The sequence below is a fragment of the Portunus trituberculatus genome, chromosome 28, assembly GCF_017591435.1.
Source record: "Portunus trituberculatus isolate SZX2019 chromosome 28, ASM1759143v1, whole genome shotgun sequence".
Taxonomy (NCBI): Eukaryota; Metazoa; Arthropoda; class Malacostraca; order Decapoda; family Portunidae; genus Portunus; species Portunus trituberculatus.
The window spans coordinates 5,806,033-5,826,954 of record NC_059282.1 but is presented as its reverse complement, the minus strand read 5'-3'; the positions used below and the strand labels follow the sequence as shown (position 1 = coordinate 5,826,954).

Here is a 20,922-nt window from a genome sequence, read left to right as displayed (position 1 = left end):
TTTACAAAACCTGAGAAAATGACAGGATCCCCACAATAACGAAGACTGTCAGGCAAGGGCAACCACCAAGCTCTCGTTTTCTGTGAGGTAGGAGGGAGGGAGACGGCTGGAGATATTTATACAGTTGCGTGAGCCGGCGGTCGGAGGAAGGAGGGAGGGAGAGAGCGTGTGAGTAAGGAGTGCGAAGGGTTTAAGACTTTTGGTGTATGCTGCCGTGTTCCCAGACAGGTGCTGTGACGAGGAACTAAATTAAGACGAATGAAGCAAGTTATTTTACGTATCACAAGAACCCTCCACCTGTTACATGAGTTAAAAGATGATGAGGGGGATTATGAGACCATTGCAAGTGTGAATAAATGCTGAGTTTGAATACCAACAGAAAATTCGTGTTGATTTGATGTTTGTATGTGTGATGTGAGTAACCAAGACAAAAAAAGAAACAAATCTTTTTTACCAATTACGAGAAATCTTTGCCTTTTACGTGAGTCGCGAAGATAATGAGAGTATTGCACGCGTATATAAAGGCTGGATTTGAGGAATGCCTACAGAAAACCAATGATGTTAAGTTTTTGGTGATGTCTGTATGTGCGTGTGTCCTTTGAAACACGAATCTAGTGGTGTGTGGTTGAAAGCCGCAGAATACCGCTCGGCTGCGCGTGGAAGCCAACCGTGAATGGGAAATAATAATAAATAAAATAAAAAAAAGGGGAAACAGAAGAAAGTAAGGAACGTGATAGTGACATAAAAAGGTAAATGTTCAATGATAACGCAAGAAGAATTAGTAGCACCCCATGATTATTACAGTTAGTATTTAATGAATGTACTGTGATATCAATACGTGCGCTCTGAAACCGTGGATTTAATTAAAGAACAGTAATGTTTCTTTTTTTTTTTTCATTATTCTTTTTTCTGGTTATTATACGTTGTAAGTAATTAGAAGAAAGTTTTGTTTTTCTCTCTGCAACATTCACTATTGTATTCCCAGTACGTTTTTTTTTTATTTATTTATTTCTTATTAGATGGATTCCTTTTTTTTTTTTTTCTGATATACATGTTGCCTGACTCACTCTGTGTATGTCGCAACGAAGCGCTGAGAAACAGTCAGGCATACAAGAGTGAACAATATAAAGCATGCGGGCGAAAGATAAAGATGATGGAGATAGAGAAAAAATATATATTCTGTCTAATCCTGTCACGACGCGCTTTGATCGCAGACTAATAAGATGCAAAAGAAAATGTTCTAAAGTGGCGTCTTGAATTTCCGCAGCCTTAATAAATGTAGGTATAAAAACACAGTGTTACCATTGATGCCACACAACACATGAACGAGTCACTGGTGCCCTCATACGCAAAACACAGAACCTCACAGTGCACCGCGCAGTCCGGAGAACCTCACGGCATGACCCTTGGGGGATTGCTAAAACAAACCACAGCACTGACGTAATAGCAGCGCCGCGTCTCACTTTGTTTCACTCCTGAGGTAAGCAACGAGTAATAAGTAAGCATAATATCTGAATTTTCTTGATATTCCTTACAGATTCATAGTCCTTTTCTTTTTTTCTGAGTTTCTAATGGTTCACCTGATATACACATAAACATACATGATTTATCTCTTCAGTACTGGGACGCATTTTTACCATGACTTTTTGTACAATTCGACGATTTTATTGACATTAGGAAGGGTCTATGGATGTTAGAAGATTAATGGCCACAGCCTTTACTATTTCAACCCCCCAGATCAGTTTCTGAAGTTGTATAAGTAAGCAGAATGAATGTGGAAACGCGTCATAGTACTGAAGGGGTTAAGAAGACTGTTATACTTCCCATCATGAACACATCTAAGCTTCCGTGACCAGTAATACCACATGGCCAGTTGTCTACCTACTTGAAAACCACATGATGCAAAACTTGAATGAGTGTTGTTCTTGGTGTAATGTATATGAGTGGAGTGAAGTAATAGCATCAACATACAATTCTTTCACTACCATTAGACAAATCTTCACGAAGGACACCATAAGAGGAATTGAATGAAGACAGAATGGTATACAAATCATCTTCATTTACTAAGATGTGTCATTTGTGAGGTTTGGAAGTCATCTGTAGTATGGAATAGGTTAAAAAGAATGCACATACAAGGCTTGACACGTCAGCGAAGCAACGCCCTTGCCAAAAATAAGAGCATAGCTACAAGGATTGGCCCACCGCCCCGGAAATGGAGGGAGGAGGCGAGGAGCATAAGAGAGAGAGAGAGAGAGATGGTGGGGGGAAGGGAGAGAAGACTAGGATAGGGTGAGGGAGAGCGGGTGAGGAGAAAAAACATCCTGAGCAAATGTTTAACAGAGAGAGAGAGAGTGTGTGTGTGTGTGTGTGTGTGTGAGTGTGTATTTGTGTATGCTCTCTCTCTCTCTCTCTCTCTCTCTCTCTCTCTCTCTTCACATCATTGGTAAACCACTTGTCTATTTGCTTGTTGTTTTCTGCAGCGCTATCTTTAAAACATGGAGACTTCCCACGTTCCCCCTGCACTATTGAATGTCCAACCACGTATGTGACAGATGTATAAAAACAAAAGATGGGAAAGAGTAAGTGTTGTGAATAAAAATAGACGATAAAAGAATGGAGAATAAAAGAAATTGACTCAGAAAAGAAGAAAAATCAAAGGAAAGAGGGAATAAATCTGAAGAGGAGAGAGAGAGAAGTGAATAAAGAAGCGTGAGGGAAAGAATATAAAGATAAGAAGGAACCAGTGTGAATTGGGAGAGGAGAAACGAATGAAGGAGATAGCAAGGTCGAGTAAAAGTGTGTCACGCTTCGAGAAACTGTCTGAGGAAACCATAATGACAGTCTTCCGCCATCTTTCCCTTCTCATTGCCACCACGTCTCTCTCTCTCTCTCTCTCTCTCTCTCTCTCTCTCTCTCTCTTATCATCCAGCCATTTCTTTTCATTGTTCTCTCTCTTTTTTATCTACCTTCGCTCTCTTCTCTCCACTTCCTGTTCGCCTCTCTCTCTCTCTCTCTCTCTCTCTCTCTCTCTCTCTCTCTCTCTCTCTCTCTGGAACCTTTGCGGGTCTTGCTTTACCCATATTTACGTACACGAGGGAGGCACACGTACACACACGCACACAGGGCCTCCCACTCTCTCACGCCTACTCACTCACGCCTACTTTCACGCCCACACTCTAGGCACGTCCTCTTGCTACGCCCACAAAATGGATCACCTTTCTTTGCTTACTTCTTGTGTCTCTTTGTCTTTTAATTTATTCCCTTGTTTGACTCGCTTGTTTGTTGTTTTTGAGACGTGTGTGTGTGTGTGTGTGTGTGTGTGTGTGTGTGTGTGTGTGTGTGTGTGATCATTTCTTAGGTGATGTAGTAGTAGTAGTAGTAATAGTAGTAGTAGTAGTAATAGTAGTAGTAGTAGTAGTAGTAGTAGTAGTAGTAGTAGTAGTAGTAGTAGTTGTTGTTGTTGTTGTTGTTGTTGTATATATAGTTGTTGTTGTTGTAGTAGTAATGCAGAATGGTCATTATTATTTTATTATTAGTGTTAAAAGTAGTAGTAGTAGTAGTAGTAGTAGTAGTAGATGAAGGCATGACTATCACTAAGGTGTTGGCTGTGATGGTGGAGACAAGAAACGAGAGACGCTGGTGGTGGTGGCAGTGGTGGAGGCCAATACGGTGGCGGTGACGGTGGTGGTGGTGGTGGTGTTGGCGGCGCTTTAGGCAGTGGTGATGTGGGAGGTGGTGTTGGTGGTGTTGGTGGTGATGAGGGTGATGATCTTAATGCGTTGAGAAAGCCTGAATGTCAGTCCGCCTTGCTTCAAAGAGACCAGTCAGGCAGGCAAAAATTTGACTCCACGCGCCAGTCAAGCCCAGTTTAAGCTTAGATAATATTACAGTGAAAACATGAAATTAGTCAAAACTATTTTAAAACTACTCAGAACCGATGCGCTATTGTATAACTAGTATTACTCAACCTAACTCAACCTAACCTAACCAAACTTAACCTTATTTGATTAAACATAACCTAACCAAACCTAATCTAATCAAACTTAACTTAAAGTAACTAAACTTAAGTAATCTTGCCTCACCTAACCTACCCTTACCTATCCTATCTCCCTCGAAAGGATTATTTTCAGAAGCCACAGAGGTGATGAGTCGTGTTCCCATAGGTGTTTCAGTCTTAACGGGACAGAATACCTGTTAAAAGTTTCGCTATAATTAAAAAAGAAAAGAAAAACTACCCTGAAACCATCAATAACTCCCAGGATACCTTGGCGAAATGTATGGTTGAGATGAAACGTAGAAATGTTTCATAATACGTAACTGAGTCATTAGATAGTAGTAGTAGTAGTAGTAGTAGTAGTAGTAGTAGTAGTAGTAGTAATAATAGTAGTAGTAATAGTAGTTGTTGTTGTTGTTGTTGTTGTTACAGTAGTAGTAGTAGTAGTAGTAGTAGTAGTAGTGTTTATTTTGACTTCTTGCATGTTCTCCAATTCCCAACCACTCCCACCAATTTTTCCTTCGACATCCCTACCCCTCTCTCTTCCCGCCTTCCTTCCAGCATCCCCCTCCCCTCCCCAGCATTCGTAAAGTATATTGTAAGTGCTCCTGACATATGATACTTAAGGATTCATCAAATGCTTGGAGATTGCAGTCGCTGTGTGGGAGTAGGTCAAAGGTTATTGCGAGTGTGTGTATGCATGTGTGTGTGTGTGTGTGTGTGTGTGTGTGTGTGTGTGTGTGTGTGTGTGTGTGTGTACGTGTGGGCGAGATTGTTGATGTAAATAAGGTTAAATACTTTGTAATAACCAGCTAGTAAAGAAGCTTAAGAAGGATTTTGTCACGTTCAAGCTTTCAGTCACGTATTCTAAACTAATAAAAATTCCTGTCAATAAATCAAATGAACTCGTTTATTTACAAGTCTCTAAGATCATAATAGCTCATAGATAATTTTCCACCTTCTATCGTGCCTAAATAGTTTTAAATCATCTATTCAAAAACGTACGATAGAATTTCCATTAAGAATACAACGTTAATCAAGCACATACGTAGCTTTTCTCATCCTCGTATTACACACAAGTTTAAGTCATACATACTACATATATAACATCTGTGAAATCTCCTATACAAACCTCTAAACTCCTCACAAACCATCACTTATACATACACGCAAAGATACATAGAAAAAAAAAAACTATAAAAACTACACAAACATGAAAGCTTCTCAGACTGTCGCTCTCCTTTACAAAACAAGAGTAAGGCGTACGACTCTTGAGAGGGCATACCGCACCTTTAACCCCCTCAATACTGAGACGCATTTTTTATCATGACTTTTGGATACGATTAGACGATTTTATTTTGCATTAGGAAGAATCTATGGAAGTAAAAATATAAATAGCCAGAGTCTTTACTATTTTAATCCCCACAGGTTTCTGAAGCTGTATAAAATCGCCAAATAGTAACCAGAATGAATATGAAAACGCGGCACGTACTGAAGGGGTTAAGTTAATCTCCGGGAACATTCTTTGTCATGAGGAAGGAAGAGGTCATCCCAAAGCCGCTCCTCTCCCTCGTCTGGTGAGGTCATCGTTTGAAATCATCATTCTGGCTTGGGATGAGGAAGAGAGGTGGTCATTGTTCGAGGCGCTAGTGAGACGTTGGCGTGACAGGCATGGACAGGTAAATATTTTGATATGAAGGGAGGTTCATTATAAGGAAGGGACGAACAAGTAAGCGGACAGACACACATACACACACACTCACTCACACACACACACACACACACATAGATAACGAGAAAGACAGACAGACAGACAGACAGGCTTGCATGCATACAGACAAGAGCACAGATTGATAAGGAAATTGACAGACTGACAGACAGAAAGGTACATAAACAGACAGACAGGCAGACACTCAGACAGACAGACATGGAGGTAGTCAGGCAAGATTACACAAAGACGCTCCTGTTTATTTGTACAGTACGGAGAACAGTACTTTCTTTAACGCACTGTTCGGATTGCCAGTTGGCGTAGATGTGTGTGGGTTGGCTGATTACGAAACCATTAAAGCGAAGTTCAGGAAATATACTTCTTAATCCTTTTGTTTTTCTTCATTTTCCTCTTTTTTTCTCATTTTTCTTTTTCGTCTTCTGTTCTTCATTTTCCTTTCTTTCATTTTTCTGTTCCTTCTGCTCCTTTGCTTCATTTCTTTCCTCCTTCTTTCCATCCTCTTCTTTCTTATTCTCCAACTTCTCCTCCTCCTCTTCCTTCTCCCCCTTCCTTGGTTAGGTTCTTATGTGCTTTGTAATTACATTCCTTTGTTCCTTTGTTTATCTATTTATTCTTTGAACTCAATCTGATGACTCGATCCTTTTTTTCTCTCTTCTAATATGTGTTCTGGTATGCATTTTATCTTTTGTTTTATCTATTTATTTTTTCCATTCTGTATTGATTTCCTCTTCCACCTGATATATTCCAGCATGTTTTTGTGTGTGTGTGTTTTTTTTTTTTCTCACGGATATCAGCACCTTTCCCTCCTCAAAGGTCAGTGATTGGTTGCTTAACTCATGACGTCACATCCGGCAGGCAAACAATGACGTCATACACACGCCTATCCACCAATCACGTGCTTCTAAAAATACTTCATGACATCACCCCAAAGTCCCTCCACCTATCAGCTTTCTCCTTGGTCACGCTCCGCCAATCACGTTCCTCTAAACATCGTGACGACATCAGTAACATATGTGTTTTCCTTTACTGTCTTCATCCTCTTCCTCTTCCTCCTCCTCCCTTTCCTTCTTCTCCTCCTCTCTACCATGACCTTCCGCTTCTGACTCTTATCTTCGGTATTCATTCAATTTTCTCTTCTCGTTTCCTCTTCCTTTCATTCACGGATTTTATTATTCATTCTCCTCTTCGACTTTTCCTTTTCCTTTTTTTTTATCATTTCTTTCATGTTTACCAGTTTTATTTTCGGGAACTGTCTTCTAACCTCTCTCTCTCTCTCTCTCTCTCTCTCTCTCTCTCTCTCTCTCTCTCTCTCTCTCTCTCTCTCTCTCTCTCTCTCTCTCTCTCTCTCTCTGCCTCCGTCTCCTTCCTAATCTTCCCCTCACTCTCTCTCTCTCACAGTTTAGGTTCCATTCCAATTGTGTGAGGTAATGTTCTCTCTCTCTCTCTCTCTCTCTCTCTCTCTCTCTCTCTCTCTCTCTCTCTCTCTCTCTCTCTCTCTCTCTCTCATTGTTACCCCAGGCGTGACTCCTCTCCCCGTTTCCTTGGCTCCTCCCTTCTGTCTTTATCATCCTTCCCTTCCCTTCCTCCTTCCCTTTCTCCTTCCCATCCCTTCCTCCTTCCCTTTCTCCTTCCCATCCCTTCCTCCTTCCCTTCCTTTACTCCTTCTTCTACCTCCCTTTTATCTCTCCTTTATCAGATCGTGACTAGCGGAACCTTCTTTATAGGTCAAAGGAGGAGGAGGAGGAGGAGGAGGAGGAGGAGGAGGAGAGTGAGGAAACAAGATATACATGATTCCTCTATTGTCTCTTTTTTTTTTTTTTTTTTTCTTTCGAGTTTTTTTTTTATTTTTTTTTTATTGTCATTTCGTCAATGTGTGATCAAATTGACGCTATTGAAAAAGAGGAAATTGTTAGTGAGTTTCAAGGTTCCGTCAGCCACCGTCAGTAGTAACAAAATGATGATAATTGCAAGAAATGAAGCCCTCGCGACGCTCAAAAGTGGGTTAATCTTCATCGCAGAGTGGAGAATGTAATGGTAATTGCTCCTTATTAAGATTACTCCGAGAAAAATGCTTGATGGACGAAAGATAAGAGGATTTGTAGGTGTGAACTGTTAAAGTAAAATCTTAATGTTTTTCTTTTCACTTTTAAGAGTAAAATTTTCATATATTTTTGTTTATTCTATTCACACTATTCTCTCCTTCCTTCCTCCTTAGATGTGCAATTTTTATCTATTTCATTGTTATCATTTGTTTATATTCTACTCATTTATCTATCTCATTTATTTATTTATTTATTTAATTAATTTTTTTTATTACATATTTACTTTTTTATGTGCACGGTTGTGTGTGTGAGGGGGGGGGGGCGTGGTGTCTTTTTAGAGCAATGACCCTCCTCCTTGACCCTGTGCCAAGTGGCCCTGCAAGGCGGCCCTTATTTTGGTTGCAGGCACACCTACTCCTCCTCCTCCTCCTCCTCCTCCTCCTCCTCCTCCTCCTCCTCCTTCTATTTCTCTTCCTTTATCTATTTTACATTCTCTTCTTCCTGTCGCCGCATGGATATTTAGTTGAAGTGCTAAAAAAAATATGATGGTGATATTGATAATGATGATATGACAATTTGACAGGATGTTGGCATGAATACAATTTAATCTCTCTCTCTCTCTCTCTCTCTCTCTCTCTCTCTCTCTCTCTCTCTCTCTCTCTCTCTCTCTCTCTCAATTCGTTAACCTTCACGTGGGCGAACATAATGAGGATATTTGCTTTTCCCTTTGTAAACGTGTTCGTGCGTGTGTGTGTGTGTGTGTGTGTGTGTGTGTGTGTGTGTGTGTGTGTGTGTGCGTCTTAGTCATGACCTTGGAGTGACTTTGACTTACGATTCCATGACCACGGGCGAAAGAGAGGAAGAGAGGGAGTGCGGGGGAGAGAGGGAGAGGGAGAGGGGAAGGGAGAGTGAGATAGCAAGAGAGAGCAGCGAATGGAAAGAGCGACAACAGCAGCGGGAGGTCTCGTACCAGAATCATGAAAAACAGGATGGATGCGAGATTAGAAGCTTTATGTAATTTTGTTTTTTGACTTGATGATGATGATGATGATGATGCCCCTGTTGAAGCTGGACTCATGCTTTGACTGGCCACTTTCGGCTTTGCTCCCTGGGCCTCATCGACATATTTTGAATTTGGTAATTTATTCCTTACCGGTCTATCCATTTTTCCTTACTTTTCCTGGGAACATGTGGGTGTGTGGTCACTGGGGGCCAGGCCTGGTAGTTACGTGTGTGGTTGGATGCGTTGGCGGCTGCTATGGCTGGCCTTTGTGGGTTCCCGCTCTGTCGTTTGGAGTGTGGAGGTTCTCCCACCTCCGATCACTCCCCATGTGTGCGTGTGTGTGTATGTTGCATTACAAATAACACTGATGTGATAATCGTTCTAATCTCGACTCGCTTGATGTAACATATCAAACATCCTGAGACTGAAGCCCACACTGTCACTGACTCGACCACTTGTATTTCGAAATTCGTCGTTCTCCCAACAGGACAATTTTTCAAAGGCTGTGGAGATAAAAATTGTCAGACTCTCTCGCTGTCAAATTACCACTAAAAACATGAAAACTCTATGGAAAATCGCTCTTAACATTCACTAGAGTATGTTTATATCTGGAACCGCTCTTAACATTCACTAGAGCATGTTTATATCAGAAAACGGTAAACTTCTGTAGAATATTGCTTATAAACAACACTGCGCACTTTGCTTCACGTCACTTCTAATGCTATATGCGCGCACATGTATTTATTTATTATTAGTTTATTTATGTATTCATTTATCTACTTGTTCTAAAAGAAATAAAAGAAATAGCATGAAGGAAAGAAAGAAAAGAAAAGAAAAGAGAGAGAGAGAGAGAGAGAGAGAGAGAGAGAGAGAGAGAGAGAAGGGGAGGTCGGTATTATAACACACTTGTCATTTTAATTGACAGCAACGTCCTTGAAAACATTGGAAACACACATTACACACACACACACACACACACACACACACACACACACACACACACACACACACACGAGTAGCACAATAATATTTAGTTATCATAAAGATGCAGGTTAGATAAAACAATAACAAAAAAAAATTATGTTATCGCTTCCCACCTCAAAATTAATGCCATACGAGATAAGGCGGAACTTGTTCTTTGCATGGTTAATCTCACTTCATCCACCTTTCCTTGTAGCAGTTCTCAGTCACACAGGAGAGAGAGGACGAGGAAGGGACTAAAGAACCAAACATTAGACTCGCCTGCACCTCGTATATTTCCAAAAGGTCAGTGTTATTATCTTGTTTCCTTTTTCTGCATGTGATGTTGAGTTCCCGTTTCGTGTCTGTTTAGCTTCCCTCCTGGCTGTTACGTGTAAAGGTTCCTGTTTCGCTCCTGTGTTTAGCTTCTCTTCTTGTTTACAGTGTTGGAGTGTTTCATTTGCTTGGATATTGAATTACCCTCCATCTGGACCTTCTGTGGTTGACGTTACTTTTTTTCTCTCTCTTTTTCTATGCGTATTTGTGAACGAAACAGTAGCAACTCTTATTTACCTCTATTTCTTTTATTTGGTTGTCCTTCTGCATGTGTAAACAACAAAGTAAGAAAAAAAATAAGACTTAGATTGATATTTATTGTTCAGTACATCTCAGTCATTTGTTTTTCTCCTTTCCTTTACACATTCACCATTTCACGTATACTATTAGACTGTTTCTTCAAGTCACCAGTAACAATATTAATAGGAACACAAGTGATGGAAACGGGAGTAAAAAAGTTAATACACGAAAGGTAGGCATTCTCTGAGCACTTGACGCTGGAATAGAGTGGTAAAAATGACCGTGAAGAGAGGGAGGAGAGTAGCGGCAGTAATGAAGGTGCTGGACTAAGGTGACGGTGTTAAGGCAAGGCACACCGCTTTTTTATCGCTCTTTTTTTCCTGTCGTGGTTGTGGGAATGGCCTTGACGTGCATGCCCTTCAAGTCCTCAGGGTGTGTGATTTTTCATTTTTTTTTTTTCTTAGAGAGAGAGAGAGAGAGAGAGAGAGAGAGAGAGAGAGAGAGAGGAGAGTAATGTGTAATGTGATCTACGTACAACAAATTTTAGAGCCAAACATTTAACCCACTTTCTCTCTCTCTCTCTCTCTCTCTCTCTCTCTCTCTCTCTCTCTCTCTCTCTCTCTCCTACGCATCCATTTTCTTCCTTCTTCCTCCATCCCTTTAACTTATCTCACTCATTTCCTCTACGTATCTTTATGTCCCAATTATCTGTCCTTTTCCCTTCCTTCTGCAGGTTACCCTCAAGATGGCGCTGGAAATACAAGTTGTCAGCGCCTCCAGTCTACAGAACTTGGAGACCCTGGGCAAGAGTGATCCTTACGTGTCCATCACTTTCCAAGGTGTGTGTGTGTGTGTGTGTGTGTGTGTGTGTGTGTGTGGTAATGTTATGCTTTCTTGTTTCTCGTGTTTATGTGTGTGTGTGTGTTATGCGGGGGAAGCAGTATTGTTCTTACTTCGCATTTCTCTGTGTGTGTGTGTGTGTGTGTGTGTGTGTGTGTGTGTGTGTGTGTGTGTGTGTGTGTGTGTGTGTGTGTGTGTGTGTGTGTGTGTGTGTGTGTGTGTGTGTGTGTGTGTGTGTGTGGTATTGTTATGCTTTCTTATGTTGCGTTTGTGTTCATATGCGTAACGAAGTCGTGTGTGTGTGTGTGTTTGTGTGTGTGTGTGTGTGTGTGTGTGTGTGTGTGTGTGTGTGTGTGTAATGTTATCTTGTTTCTCGTGATGTGTGAGAGAGAGAGAGAGAGAGAGAGAGAGAGAGAGAGAGAGAGAGAGAGAGAGAGAGCTCATCCTAATGTAGGCTTTGTATTACGAGACTACAGTGTGTGTGTGTGTGTGTGTGTGTGTGTGTGTGTGTGTGTGTGTGTGTGTGTGTGTGTGTGTGTGTGTGTGTGTGTGTGTATGCTCTTACATGTTCCGGCACTAAGACAAACAAATACACATTTTCCTTCCTTTCTCTCCACTTTCAAATGAGAAATTTCATTACGTCTGCCTCGTCATTGTTTTTGTTTTAAGTTTATATATCTCAAACTCTAATATTTTCTTCTTTATCTTTGTTTTTCTGCCTACATACAATTGCTTTTTCTACACACTTATCAATCCTTATCTCACACACACACACACACACACACACACACACACACACACACACACACACACGTACGTACGTACGTTTTCCCTCACCGATCTCTGCTAACTAACTTACCCTATAGGCGACAAGAAGAAGACAGAAACCAAATCAAACACGCTAGACCCAATATGGGAGGAGACCTTGAAGTGGGAACTGTCTTCGAAGGCACCGCGACCTGACGAGTGCATTGACATCCTCGTGAAGGACTATGAGAGAGTCGGCAGAAACAGGTAAGGCTCAAAGGAATCACAAAACAGGTAAAAGACAATAGGAAAGAAGAGTGTCCAAATATAGGTAATAATCAGAAGGAGTCATAAGAATCATAGTAACCATGAATAGGTAAAAGAAGGGATTATAAATAGGTCAGAGCCAGAATATAGCTTTCTGAAATAGGTAATCTATATCTATATACCTATTTGTATGTCTGTCTTCCTCGCTATTTATCTCTCTGTCTATGCATATAGCTGTCTGTCTGTCTATCTATCCTCTCTGTCACCACCCCACCTCCTCTCCCACCAGGCTGATTGGTAAAGCGACGATCGCGCTGCGCAACTTGGTTCATGCCGCCCCAGGAACGCCGCTTGATTATGAGCTGAGTCTCCTTGATGCTACAGACTGCCCCACTGTAGGCACCCTCAAGCTGATCGTCTCGTACACACCGCCAGCTGGTGCGTGAATCTCACCCTGCAAGCAACTTGAAACACGAGGAATCTTTCCTTAGTAAATTAATTTTCTATCTATTGGTCTTGATCGTTTATCTTTTAATATATTCATCAGTTTATTTAAGAGTACATTCCTCGTATACTCTTCCAGCATACCTAAGTTCCTATGGTAGTTAGGTAGTTCACAAGACTACATCTCTCCACTAAAGGCCTGCGAGTGTGTTTCACTGTCTGCTGCAGTCTCTGACGAGACAGCCAGACGTTACCCTACGGAACGAGCTCAGAGCTCATTATTTCCGATCTTCGGATAGGCCTGAGACCAGGCACACACCACACACCGGGACAACAAGGTCACAACTCCTCGATTTACATCCCGTACCTACTTACTGCTAGGTGAACAGGGGCTACACGTGAAAGGAGACACACCCAAATATCTCCACCCGGCCGGGGAATCGAACCCCGGTCCTCTGGCTTGTGAAGCCAGCGCTCTAACCACTGAGCTACCGTGTGTGTGTGTGTGTGTGTGTGTGTGTGTTGTGGTGGTTTTGTCTGAGTCACCGTGTATGGTATTGCTGGCTTGGTAAATAGGCAGATAGTTTTCCTCAGAAAGTCTTCAAAAGACGCACAGTTAACGGGACTTCCTTTCAACACGTTCTTTGTTACCTATTGAAGTCTCACGCTAATCTTTTCACTGCTACTTGAGACTTCTTTCTTTAGTCACTTACCATTCTGAAAACATTTCTACAGCCACCTTCAAAGGCAAGAAAACTTCAAAATTCACTCCTCTTTATGCTTTTCCTTCTAGTGTGTGTTTGTGAGTGTTTCATGAATTGCCCTTAGAGTTGTGAATTGTCGCGTCTCGCAGTGGAAGGGTTCGTGAGTCTCATCCCTGCATCTGGTATTTGTACTTATCTGTAGGAGCGAAGAAAGGCGGCGTGGCGAGGGGAGGGAAGAGTGTGGCCGCGATGGCAGCCAAAACAGCCGCGGCCACTTCCACTCTCTCAGACGGTAAGGGCTGGACCTTCATCATTATCATCATAATCATCATCATCATCTTTGTCCAGTACGAAGCAAATGCCTCTCGCAATCTTCTTCATTCCAGATCACCTCAGCAAAACTTATCACCTCTTTATTAAGTTCTCTGGTTACTCTACATTATCTTATCATCTACAAAGCTCAGATCGCCAATAGTTTTCTTTTTCCTCCCTCACAGGTATCTCCCCAATGCCAGACGTGGGCATGGAGGGCACAGCGGAGGGGATGCCGGCCATGCTCCAGCAGAGGAACAGAGACAGACTATCCAATGTGAAGACAAGCTTTCAGGTAACAAAATCCTCGACTAGATGTCAGGAGCCACATGCTTTAAACAAAATCCATGCACATGACATAGAGAAACAATACCTTCATAGCACCTTCAGGAGTAATGGCCTCTCTATAGGTCCGGGTGAGGGTGGTTGAGGGGCGTCAGCTACTGGGCGCTAATATGAACCCCGTGTGTCGAGTGACGCTCGATGGACAGACCCGCCAGACTCGAGTCCACAAGGGTACCACCTCTCCCTGGTTCGACGAGATCTTTTTCTTCCAGGCCGAGGAGATCCCGTCCACTTTCCTCGAGAAGTTCTTAGAGTTCAAAGTTAGTTTTATTGACATTGCCGTAGAGAGAGAGAGAGAGTGTGTGTGTGTGTGTGTGTGTGTGTGTGTGTGTGTGTGTGTGTGTGTGTGTGTGTGTGCGCGTGTGTGCAGTGCGTTTAAATTTCCTTGTGTATATACGAGTATGTTATTCTTTTCATTGTTCTAACGCAGGTGTGTAATTCCACAATTGTGATATTCCCATACATATTGTTCTTACGCAGGTGTGTCGGTCATTTAATTATTGTTTTTCGCAGGTGTGTAATTCTTCGGGGATCCGCTCCAGCACAACAATCGGAGCCTTCAAGGTGAGATAGTAGTAGTAGTAGTAGTAGTAGTAGTAGTAGTAGTAGTAATAGCAGCAGCAGCAGCAGCACAAATAGTAGTAGAAGTAGTAGTAGTAGTAGTAGTAGTAGTAGTAGTAGTAGTAGTAGTAGTAGTAGCAGTGGCGGTGATAGTATAGAGTTCATGTACATCGAGTGAAGTGAGCGTCAAATGCATGTTAATTCCTGTCACTCATTTTACCCATTACTGATCCAGTATGTCACAGACCATTGTACGTATACCAAGAGTGTACATTCTAAAGCATCTTTAACTGTGTGCATGTCTTGTGTCTTTCCCGCAGTGTGAGGTGGGCATGGCTTATGACCAGCAAGACCACACCATCCTCAACCGCTGGCTAGTGCTGGCTGACCCCGACGAGGCCACACCCACTGTCCAGGGTAGGTCACCAGTGGTCACTGGCTTCACCTTCCATAGCTATTATGTTGATGATTTCGGTAATGTTTGTTGTGATATAGTAGAAATACAGGGATAAAGGGGTGATGCTAATACTATAGTAGTAGTAGTAGTAGTAGTAGTAGTAGTAGTAGTAGTAGGAGGAGGAGGAGGAGGAGGAGGAGGAGGAGGAGGAGTAGAAGTTATAATTGCTAATAGTAGTAGCAGCAGCAGCAGTTGGTCTACTTAGAATCACTTGTGGTTATGTTTATTCATAGTAAAGCAAGTCTTACTCACAAATAGGGTACCTCAAGGTGAGTGTGGCGGTGCTGGGTCCTGGTGACATGTGTCCAGACATGACTGCAAATCAGAGTGACCAGGATGATGTGGAGGCCAACTTGCTTTGGTCAGCCGGAGTGCACCTGCAGCCCGCCACCTTCGTGCTCTCCGTCTATTGTGCACAGAACCTGCCGCAGAGTGAGTATTTGGAGTCAGTATTTGGCTCTGCGTGTCAGGCGTCTTCTAGGATGTCAAGGCTACTACAACTTAAGTCAACTTATGTGGATCTTTATATGTTCTGAAGTAAACCATACTATAAATTCGTCGCTTTACTTTTAATGAAATCACATTGTAGGATTCTAGGAAAAAACGTAAGCATTGTTCATATTTTCCTCCTCACAGTGGACGCAGGCACTATGCAGACACTGAAGCAAGTGCTTGGGGTCGGCACACCTTCCAAGGAACTCGTGGACCCTTATCTCGTGGCCTCTTATGCCGGGAAGGAAGTACAGACCAAGATCCTTTACACCAACGAAAACCCAGAGTTCCGCCAAAACCTCTACATGGGTTTCCTCTTTCCTTCCATGTGTAATGTGATCAAGATTGTCGTCAAGGATTGGTAGGTCGATATACTCGTCTCGTACTTTTTGTTATATGGGTGTTCACGATGAACTATTGAATTTGTTTTGGCACTTTTCATTCTTTTGCTAGGTGCTCGAATTCTGTGCTCGGATCACTAACTATTACGTCAACGGGTTATTTCAACTTTTGTAGAAACATGAATAAACGCTAACGAATAATATTTTTGCAGGGATCGTGTAGGAGAAGACGACATTATTGGGACAGCCACCATCCCCGTATCTGCTATATCAGCGCCGGGAGAGGACGGTGAGTGCACCAACGTGCGTGAGTGATGTGACTGGGCGTGAGCAGACAGGATAATACATAATACGCTCAGTTACCTTTCTAATAGTAATGACTGGTTAAAGAGCACCAGAGATGTTTTGGGTAGATAGTGGAGCCATATTTATAATGTACTAAACCTGTCGTTAAGTTAACGTAGCGTGTTTCTTATTCATTCTAAAAGCGCACCCACTTTACTCACTCCTGCCGCAGGTTACCTTCCCACCTTCGGGCCAGCCTGGGTGAATATATACGGGACTCGCCGCGAGTGGGAGCTTTTAGAGGGCGACGCATCCAAAAAGATGAACAAAGGACAAGATGAAGGGTGTGCTTACAGGGGCCGCGTGCTGCTGGCCCTCCACACCCAGGTGGGATCGTACCCTGCTGCCCCCACCACTGCCATTGACAACACCGACTACAACAAAGTGCGGGTACGTGAGTGTACAGAGACGCAGGAAATCTTTCAGGTATCACAGGAATAAATGGTAGCTAGTTTACATAAAAAAAGAAAACACACACACACACACACACACACACACATGAACGAGTGAGGAAAAACTTGCTGATGACTTGACAGCACCCACTATCTCATCCCCTACACTTTTCTTCCGTAGAGATTCCGTGGCACCCGCAAGTTCGTCGTCCAGTGCCACCTGAGCGGCGCTTGGCTGCTGGAGTCCGCCGAGAATCCTGTAGAGTTGGAAGTGTCCTTAGGGAATTTTGGCAACAAGTTGGAGAATAAGATGATTCCTTCGCCTTCCTCCACGCACCCCGCCAACCCAGTCTTCGATGGATGCAAGTGAGTCAAGCTGGATGTTCAGAGATGGAGAGAGCCTTACCTTCCGTCATTTAAGTTTCCAGTTCAGTATAATTATAATCCTGAATAGCTTATTGTGAGTCAAGTAAGAAAATAATTGTATACAATGGTGTGCTTCTTCATCTACGTTTAATTTTGTCCTTTAGTGTCATGTAATCATTTGCAACTCCTTCAGTTATATTCTTCTGCAATCATTCTTAAACCAATACCAGCTGTTAAGTCACTTGGTCCCTTACAACTCATTCAGGTACTACTTCCTGCCGTGGTCTGGGGTGGAACCGTTTGTCACCGTCCACTGTGACTTTGAGGACGTGACACATCGCCTACACAGCGTCAACCACATCATTTCCATCATCAATGTGAGTTATGTTCTCAGTTTGATACTTTTCCTTTATTCTCTACTCATTTATCTCTTTTCTCTTATTGTTTTGTTCTCTTCTTTCTCTTTACTGTTTTTTTTTTTTTTTTTATATTGTTCATATTCTTCTTTCCCATGACAGCTGGTGAAGAAGGACCTGGATAACCTTCGCTCCTTGTTGAGAGGTAATGGACACAAGAAGATAGAGGATACAGTCTCAGGGGCGATCTCAAGGCTGAAGGAGGCTTGCAGGTAAGGATGTGTTGGTACTTTATTGCTTCAAAACTAGACTTTTCTCCTATTCATTGCATCCAATACTGAAGTGTGCTAAGTTCTGTTCTTTTATTAAGATTTTTTTCTTTAAGATTTGATAAGTGTTAGATTTTCTCACTTTTTTCTTTTCGTATCGTATTACAATTCAAACTTACATTTCTCTCACTCTTCCCTTTCTCAAAATACTTCCCATCATTCCAGTGCCAGTGAGCTCAAAATTTTCTCTTGTCCTCATTTAATAATTACCGTTTTCACCACTAAGAATAGTTACATAACACACTTATTCCCCTCACCACCCTTATCTTTGCACAGCCTCCCTAAAATGCTTCCCTTCATTCCAGTATCAAGGAGCTCAAAATATTCTCTTGTTCTCATCCAGTAGCTAACGTTTTCACCACTAAGAATAGTTATGTAACACACTTATGCACCTCACCACACTTATCTTCTTTCAGCCTGGAACTGCCTGAGGTGAATGCTGTGAGGCACTCTGAGACCTCCCTCGACATTCACCTGAGAGGAAGGAGACGCAGAGAGCTGGACGATATGAAGAAAGCCATGAACATGCTGGATATTTCTGACCCTCAGCATGTGATTGAGGAGCTGGAGTCTGTCCTTGGCCGCCTGGAAAACCTATCTGTGGAGGTGAAATAGACAAAAGAATCCTGCTCTTCCTAGTTCATAGATGCTATTTTTATCAGGAAGGGCTGTGAACATAACTATTTTCTTTGATGTAGAGAAAAATTTCAATGTAGAGTATGCCCAACATACCTTTATTTTTAGTTATGTCTCATGATAAGATCTTGAAATGTAAACAATAGTAAAGGTATGCTGCATATGCTTTGCGCTGACAGTTTCCTCTTGAATATAAGGCTCCACAAAGACATGTCCTTCTAAGTATTTTCAGAGGTTTTATATATTTTAGTAACATTCTTTTGCTATTATCAAACGTGAGTCCCACCTGATTCCTGACCCTGACCTCCTCTGGTTCCACAGTCCCAGACCAGCATTCCAGACGTGTTCCTGTGGCTGATGAGTGGAACACGGCGCCTGGCATATGTGCGCATCCCAGCCCACTCAGTCCTGTTCGCCCATGAGCCCACTGCCCAGGGAATGCTGTGCGGCAAATTCAACACCTATGCCCTCACCAATCCAGGTAGAAACAAACTTGGACCTCTAAACATATTTACATACCTCCATCAGTACTTTAGATTTTTCATGGTGTAGGTTAAAGGCACATTTGTAAAGCTGTGTATTCTTCTCCTTGTTATCATGAATGTGTTTGTAAGTCACTCCACTGCTTGATAGATGATGAATCAAGATGGGGCCTTGGAGGTGTGGTGCGGGCCTCTGTGTGGCTGGGCCGAGAGGAGGACCTGCGCACATGGTGGGACTGCAGGCCAGATCTCCAGCTCACAGTCTATGCTGAGACCTATGAGAACCAGGTAAAATAAAATGTAAAGGATGTATATAAAGAATTTTAAGAAGCTCTTTAAGATGTACTCAGTTGATTGGTATTACAGTAGTGTCTGGAACATCATGCAGCAGATTAGAAAGTGCAACATCTCTCTCTAGGTAGTGCCTGTGCCTGGGAGTGGGAAGTGGAGTGACAGTGGCCTGCTTATGACACGGCCAAAGTTCTCGGATGCTGACGGTCTGCTGAACCTTCCTCGAGAGGACTTCTCTGCTCCGGAAGGTTGGGGCTTCCAGGGAGACTGGTTTGTTGACCCTGATCCCAGCGTGATGTTTGCTGCTGATGCTGGCCGACAACTTTTCACAGAGGAAGTGTTTGAGCAGCAGTTGCGTCTCCCTGGTGGCACTTGGGTACCAGCTCCTAACTCTTGGACAGATGCACGCAATGATCCAGCAACCAGTAAAGATGAGATCAGTCTGCCTGAGGGCTGGGCATGGCGAGATGTGTGGTCGGTAAGAAGCCTAAACTATTTCAGCCCTGTATGTGGCGATGCTGTATAACTTAAGCTTAAGAGTGAAGTTGTTACATGTGTAGGTTCTCAAAATGCCTTGAAAGTAACCTTTTTTGTATCCTTAATTTGTTGTACTTTGTTATGAAATTCTGTGTCTGTCTGTGTTCCTCAGTATGACCTGCAACGTGCGGTGGATGGAGAGGGCTGGGAGTTCACAGTGGAGTCCGGAGGTTTGGTAGGGTGGTCACCACAGGAGAAGATTTATCACACAAAGAGGAGACGACGGTGGATCAGGGAGAGACACTTGGTGCAGAAGGTGGAGAAGGTACATATTAGCTGCCAAGGAGGAGGAAGAAATAGAAATGTGGAGGAAAGAAGTGTGGTAGAGTTGGGTAGTCAAAAAACAGGATGACAATAGGAATAGTTACTTATAAATATAGATGATAGACAAAATTCAAATACAGATGATGGCAATGATAATGACAATCTAGGTGATGTTAATGGTAGTAACAATGCATTTCAAAGCCTACATTCTCACATCCATTCCTGCATTCCCACAGAAGGAGACAATGCCAGTGGATGGGTGGGAGTACGCCCCTCTGTTCCGCCTCCAGTTCCATGCCATTGAACGGAAGATAGACATGGTGCGGCGTCGGAGGTGGAGGAGACGTCTTGTGCCTGCACAGACCGGCCTTCCCCCAACTCCCAGGCTCTCCATTATGACTGGGAAAGGTGGGTAATTGGGCCCTTGGATCAGTCTGTAATGATGATCCCTCTTAAATCTGTATAATAGGTCCATTGATCTATTTACTCTTTATCCTCCAATTTTGATAATCCCTTTGGCTTTTTATTCAAGGATCAGTACCTCAGTAGGCCTTTTTCTTCCCTCTTTGTTACCTTAGGCCAGTGCTATTCTTACATAATGAAAAGCTTATCAACACAGAATGACCAAGATAAACAAATCCACCTACCTTTGCTAATGGGCTTTATATTCCACCCTGCAGGTGATGAGAAGTTCTCCCAGCTCACCTGTCCCCGCATGTACCTGCTGAGTGCAGAGCGTCACAAGTACCAGCTGCGGGCACACATCTACCAGGCTCGAGACCTTATTCCAGGAGACAAGACTGGCCTTGCTGGTGTGTAGCAAATGACCCTGTCTTGTAGTCTTGGATACCTTTTGTACAGTGTTAAATTAAATAGGTTTACAAATACTTCTCATCAAATGCCTATTATCTCCTGCCTCAGATCCCTATGCTGTGGTGAGCTTCTGTAATGGCACACAGCAGACTGAGAAGCAGATGAAGACCCTCTGCCCAACTTGGGACCAGACTCTCATTTTTGATGACGTTCCTCTATCTGGCCGGGTGGATGATGCCGCCAGCCAGGCCCCCAAGGTGGTGGTGGAGGTGTTCGACTGGGATGCTCGGGTAAGCA

The 20,922-nt window shown here is 42.8% G+C and overlaps 1 protein-coding gene across 9 annotated transcripts in view; it reads left to right on the top strand.

The window, feature by feature from the left end:
* Window positions 1-124: 124 nt before the first annotated feature.
* Window positions 125-20,922, top strand: part of LOC123510366 (myoferlin-like) — a 35,279-nt gene continuing 14,481 nt past the window's right edge. For 2 of the 9 annotated variants that reach the window (XM_045265466.1, XM_045265461.1), the window contains exons 1-27: window positions 125-168; window positions 1,268-1,480; window positions 5,423-5,673; window positions 9,946-10,034; window positions 11,038-11,143; window positions 12,011-12,158; window positions 12,448-12,596; window positions 13,509-13,598; window positions 13,804-13,913; window positions 14,029-14,223; window positions 14,477-14,527; window positions 14,845-14,941; window positions 15,240-15,413; window positions 15,618-15,834; window positions 16,027-16,103; window positions 16,332-16,549; window positions 16,733-16,917; window positions 17,183-17,294; window positions 17,436-17,545; window positions 18,019-18,208; window positions 18,560-18,719; window positions 18,872-19,008; window positions 19,139-19,489; window positions 19,661-19,813; window positions 20,049-20,220; window positions 20,493-20,624; window positions 20,734-20,915. In XM_045265466.1, the coding sequence (XP_045121401.1) occupies window positions 11,050-11,143; window positions 12,011-12,158; window positions 12,448-12,596; window positions 13,509-13,598; window positions 13,804-13,913; window positions 14,029-14,223; window positions 14,477-14,527; window positions 14,845-14,941; window positions 15,240-15,413; window positions 15,618-15,834; window positions 16,027-16,103; window positions 16,332-16,549; window positions 16,733-16,917; window positions 17,183-17,294; window positions 17,436-17,545; window positions 18,019-18,208; window positions 18,560-18,719; window positions 18,872-19,008; window positions 19,139-19,489; window positions 19,661-19,813; window positions 20,049-20,220; window positions 20,493-20,624; window positions 20,734-20,915 (3,504 nt within the window). In that variant the 5' untranslated portion in view covers window positions 125-168; window positions 1,268-1,480; window positions 5,423-5,673; window positions 9,946-10,034; window positions 11,038-11,049. Of the gene's footprint in view, window positions 169-1,249; window positions 1,481-5,422; window positions 5,674-9,945; window positions 10,035-11,037; window positions 11,144-12,010; window positions 12,159-12,447; window positions 12,597-13,508; window positions 13,599-13,803; window positions 13,914-14,028; window positions 14,224-14,476; window positions 14,528-14,844; window positions 14,942-15,239; window positions 15,414-15,617; window positions 15,835-16,026; window positions 16,104-16,331; window positions 16,550-16,732; window positions 16,918-17,182; window positions 17,295-17,435; window positions 17,546-18,018; window positions 18,209-18,559; window positions 18,720-18,871; window positions 19,009-19,138; window positions 19,490-19,660; window positions 19,814-20,048; window positions 20,221-20,492; window positions 20,625-20,733; window positions 20,916-20,922 lie in introns of those variants that run through there. The other 7 variants (XM_045265468.1, XM_045265460.1, XM_045265464.1 and 4 more) reach the window with 6 other exon arrangements.